We start from the raw sequence: 5,000 nt of genomic DNA on the forward strand, positions 1-5,000 counted from the left end.
AAGAAGAAGAAGAAAAAGAAAAAGATTCATAATGAAGAAGAAGAAGAAGAAGAAGAAGAAGAAGAAGAAGAAGAAGAAGAAGAAGATAGAAGATTCAATAGGTGGTAATTGATAAAAATCTATTTTCAATGAAAAATCTGCAATTAACATTAAAATTCATATCAACTTCAGATTCTAAATGAATTACATAGTAAACAAAACAAGGCACCAGCCACCTATTGAGATACTACAGCTAGAGCTATTGGGTCCTTTGACTGGCCAGACAGTACTACATTGGATTCCTCTCTCTGGTTATGGCTCAGTTTTTCTTTGCCTAAACATACACAGAATAATCTGGCCTATTCTTTACATTTTTCCTGTTTCCTCATACACTTGACACCACTGAAATTATCAAACAACTCTATTTCTCTCAAGGGGTTAACTACGGCCATGTAATTGTTCAGGGGCTACTTTCTTCTTGATAAGGGCAGAAGAGACTCTTTAGCTATGGTAAGCAGCTCTTCTAGGAGAGGGACACTCCAAAATCAAACCATTGACCTTCAGTCGTGGGTAGTGCCATAACCTCTGTATACCATGACTCTCCACTGTCTTGGGTTAGAGATATCTTTCTTCAGGGTACACTCGGGCACACTATTCTATCTTGTTTCTCTTCCTCTTGTTATTTTGAAGTTTTTATCCTTATGATATTTTCAAGTTTTTATAGTTTATATATGAACGATTTATTTTCTTTTTATTATTTTTCTTAAATTTCTTGTAGTTTTTCCTATTTCCTTTCCTTACTGGTCTATTCTCTCTGTTGGAGCACTAGGGTTGTAGCTTAGCGAATATTAATAATAATAATAAATAATTAAATTACACCAGCAAAAGCAACAGTAATACTGTTAATAGTTTGACTAATATTATTTTCATGATAATAATAACAATAATATAATAATAATAAGCATTATTATCATCATCATTAGGGGATATGATTATCATTGCTACAATACCAACAAAAGCAAAAAAATGCATCCGATTCTAAACCACTTAAACAAAGGCCTCAGACATGTCCTTATGTTTGGGATTCTGTTATTTTTTATTACCATGCTGGCCAACTGCGAATTGGCGATATGGGGAGACTTTTGTTTGATCGTTCACACCAAACCAACCTAGTATGGGTGGTCCAGACTAGTACAGCTTTGGTGATCACGGCGATACACAAAGTCTTTCAGCCCTTTAAGGTATCCCCCACTTAGATTATAATTACAATTATTATTGTTGTTATCTTAATTCCATAAATAACTGAAAATTACCTTTAAAACACAGAATAAACCAATAATATTATCAAATATATCAATAACCCCATAAAATATACGAATAAATAACCCACTGAACGACCATGAAACAAATGTAAATAACGAAATCGAACCAAACAAAATAAATAAAGTTAATCCAATGCAAGATGTACGAATAAATAGCCTACAAACAAATACAGATATCTTAAACCAAACAAAATAAAAAACTGAATCCCTCTAACAAACAAACAAACAAACAGACGAATTTATAAATAGATTAAAACCCAAACCTCTTTGAAGGTCCTCAATATTCATCCCACTCAAGACCGTCAAGTCATATCACATCCGCCTGTCACATGGATAAGCCGTATGGTAGTTTGCGCCAAGAAAAATGGTAAACCACGTCGCACAGATGATCTGCAAGCCCTCAACCTCCCTGCCACTCGCCAAACACACCACACACCATCCCCTTTCCATCAAGCTCGTGCAGTGCCAGCAGGTAAACGTAAAACTGTCTTAGATGCCTTGAATGGATACCACAGCGTACCCCTACGGCTTGAAGACCGTCACCTAACAACATTTATCACACCATGGGGCCGCTACAGGTATTGCACGCCCCGACAAGGATACATAGCTTCTGGTGATGGCTATTCTAGACGATACGACGAACTGGTCGATCATATCCCGAACAAAACCAAGTGCATCGATGACACGTTGTTCTGGGCAGACAACATAGAGGAGAGTTTCTTCCAGACAGTACAATGGTTAGATATTTGTGGTCATAATGGTATCATTCTAAATCCTGACAAGTTTGTTTTTTCAGCTAACACTGTCCAGTTTGCGGGGTTTGAAATCACATCAGATTGCGTCCGGCCATGTGAGAAATATTTGTCTGCAATAAACGATTTCCCCACACCAAAAAACATAACCGACGTGCGTTCCTGGTTTGGCCTCATCAATCAAGTCTCTTATGCCTTCTCTATGACTGACGCATGACCCTGTTTCGTAACTTTTTGCTCCCTGGCAACCCTTTCTGTTGGGACAGACACATGGACACCCTTTTAGATGAATCTAAAGATCACATAATCGACGAAATCAAGAGGGGCGTCCAGATCTACGATAAAGAAAAACCAACATGCCTTGCTACCGACTGGTCCAAATCAGGCATTGGGTTCTGGCTCACCCAAAAACACTGCCTGTGCACACCAACCCAGCCATTTTGCTGCAAATCGGGCTGGAAAACCACCTTAATTGGGAGTAGATTCACACACCCAGCAGAGTCCCGCTATGCACCCATTGTAGGAGAGGCCTTGGCTGTAGTGGAAGCCCTCAACAAAACCAGATTTTTCGTCCTTGGATGCCCTAGCTTGTTCATCGCGGTGGACCCCAAGCCCCTACTTAAAGTTTTTGATGATCGATCTTTCGAAGACATCTCCAACGCTCGCCTTCGAAACTTAAAAGAAAAGACACTACGATACTGCTTCGAAATGGTCCATGTTCCTGGCACAAAACACAAAGCAGCCGACACGCTCTCACGGCATCCCAGAGGCAATGGTCCCCCAATGAAACTACGTTTGCAGGACGACATCGCATTCATGCATTCCTGCAGTGATGAGATAAAGGATGATATCGACTCTGCCCTGCAGTGTGCACATGCTACATCCCTGCAAACCCTTGGCTCAGTGACGTGGGACAAAGTTCAAACTGCAACTAACAGCTGCCCGGACTTTCAACATCTGATCACACTGATTGAAAATGGCATCCCCGAGGCTAAGAATGACGTACCACCGCATCTCCATGAATACCATAATTTCCGCCACGAATTGTATACTGTAGACAGTGTAGTCATCTACAAGGACAGAATTGTGATCCCCCCACCCTTCGTAAACAAGTACTCCAAGCCCTTCATGCGGCTCACCAGGGAATCACCTCGATGACAGCACGAGCAGATTCGTCTGTATTTTGGCCCGGCATCTTTAAAGATCTCCAAGACACACGTATGAACTGTTATCACTGTAATCGCATCGCACCTTCCCAACCCGCCCTTCCCCTACATCCACAAAACCCTCCTGCCTATCCATTTCAGCATATTTGTGCCGATTTTTTCCACTACAAAGGACAACAGTACCTCGTTGTAGTGGACAGGTATTCAAATTGGCCTGTCATCGAACGCGCAGCAGATGGTGCCACTGGTCTTATCAACAGTCTATGGAGGATATTCGCAACATATGGAATCGCTGATGAGCTTTCTTCTGATGGTGGCCCAGAGTTCTCCGCAAAAGTCACTCAAGATTTCCTTCAGGCTTGGGGAGTCGACCATCGTCTTTCCTCAACCTATTTTCCCAATTCTAATTGTAGGGCAGAGGTCGGCGTTAAAATAGTGAAAAGACTCCTCACCGACAACACTGGGCCCACAGAAAACCTGAACATTGACGCCTTTCAGCGCGCTGTCCTTCAATACTGGAATACCCCTGATAAAGAAACCAAAGTTTCTTCAGCTATGTGTATCTTCTGAAGGCCCATTAAGGATTTCATCCCCATCTTGCCAGGAAAATACAACCCCCATCCCACTTGGAGAAGCACCCTCGCACAACGCAAGGAAGCACTCCGGAATCGCCATATGAGGATGGCCGAGTACTGGACCGAGCACACAAAGTGGCCCCCACCATTGAGAGTTGGCGACAACGTCCGCATCCAAAACCAGACAGGCCCGAACCCATTAAAATGGGATAAAACAGGTGTTGTGTCCAAAGTGCGTCAATTCGATCAGTACATTGTCAGGGTCGATGGCTCTGGAAGGGCTACTCTTCGCAACAGAAAATTTCTGAGGAAATGCATCCCTGCTATTCCAAGACGACCACGATTAACCATTGGATACCCAATTCCCCAGCACGAGAAATCACTTCAACGCCCATCACCGACACCAGAACTTGATACAGAACCACACTCTACTGATCCACTGGAAGCGCCATACCTTGCGCCTACATCTCCCACAGATGCATCACCACCTCCATCACCACGTCCTCAAACTCCCATAACACCTGTTCACCACCCACAGGCACCTGACGCAACACTACATGATGCACACCCTGCTGCCTCTCCTGATAATTTCTTTCAAGCTCCCCCAAGTTCCCTTCCGGATCGTCCTCAGAGGCTGCGCAAGAAGCCTGCCTACTTGGCTGACTACAATTGTAATACGTATTGATTCGTTTTTGCAGACCAATACTTTTCTACCTCTTATTTATCTTAATGATATCATATTTTTCATTCAGCTATGCTCCATAGCCACATAGCTGATATGCTTTTATAAAGTAGTTTTCATATATTGCTCTAACATGTTCAGTTTTGTTTATGAGTTTTCTTATTAGTACTCCCCCCAAAAAACTAGGGAGGAGGTAGAGGATTGTCTATTCATATCTGTTGTACATGTTATAATTATTATATGATCCTATTTCATTTATGTATATTATAGGTTCTTATTTTATTTATGTGCATTGTGTCGTCTATACATTGGCGCTCATTTGTGAGAATGTAAACAAATGGTGTTTCAGTTTGGTAGCTAATTTACTCGCTGCGTATATGGTACAGTATCATTCTCTACAGACTTTAGCTGAACTTTATTATCTAGTATATGCTACCAGCAAATGGTTCATTAGCTAGTTGTGTATATTGTAAAATCATTAACTGACTCATATATGCTATTAGGAGTCAGTGTAATTTAAATTG

General features: G+C 41.7%; 1 protein-coding gene across 1 annotated transcript; it reads left to right on the plus strand.

Annotated features, from left to right (window-relative positions):
* The first annotated feature begins 2,323 nt into the window (after positions 1 to 2,323).
* On the plus strand, positions 2,324 to 3,211 carry LOC137619068 (uncharacterized). Its single transcript, XM_068349265.1, has one exon. It carries the CDS (start codon positions 2,324 to 2,326, stop codon positions 3,209 to 3,211), a length of 888 nt encoding a protein of 295 aa, XP_068205366.1.
* The last annotated feature ends 1,789 nt before the right edge of the window (positions 3,212 to 5,000 follow it).

Source organism: Palaemon carinicauda, chromosome 25 (genome assembly GCF_036898095.1).
Source record: "Palaemon carinicauda isolate YSFRI2023 chromosome 25, ASM3689809v2, whole genome shotgun sequence".
NCBI lineage: Eukaryota > Metazoa > Arthropoda > Malacostraca > Decapoda > Palaemonidae > Palaemon > Palaemon carinicauda.

Bases quoted from the DNA above. Each gene is read 5' to 3' on its own strand.
- LOC137619068 (XM_068349265.1), top strand. From the start codon at position 2,324: ATGGACACCCTTTTAGATGAATCTAAAGATCACATAATCGACGAAATC.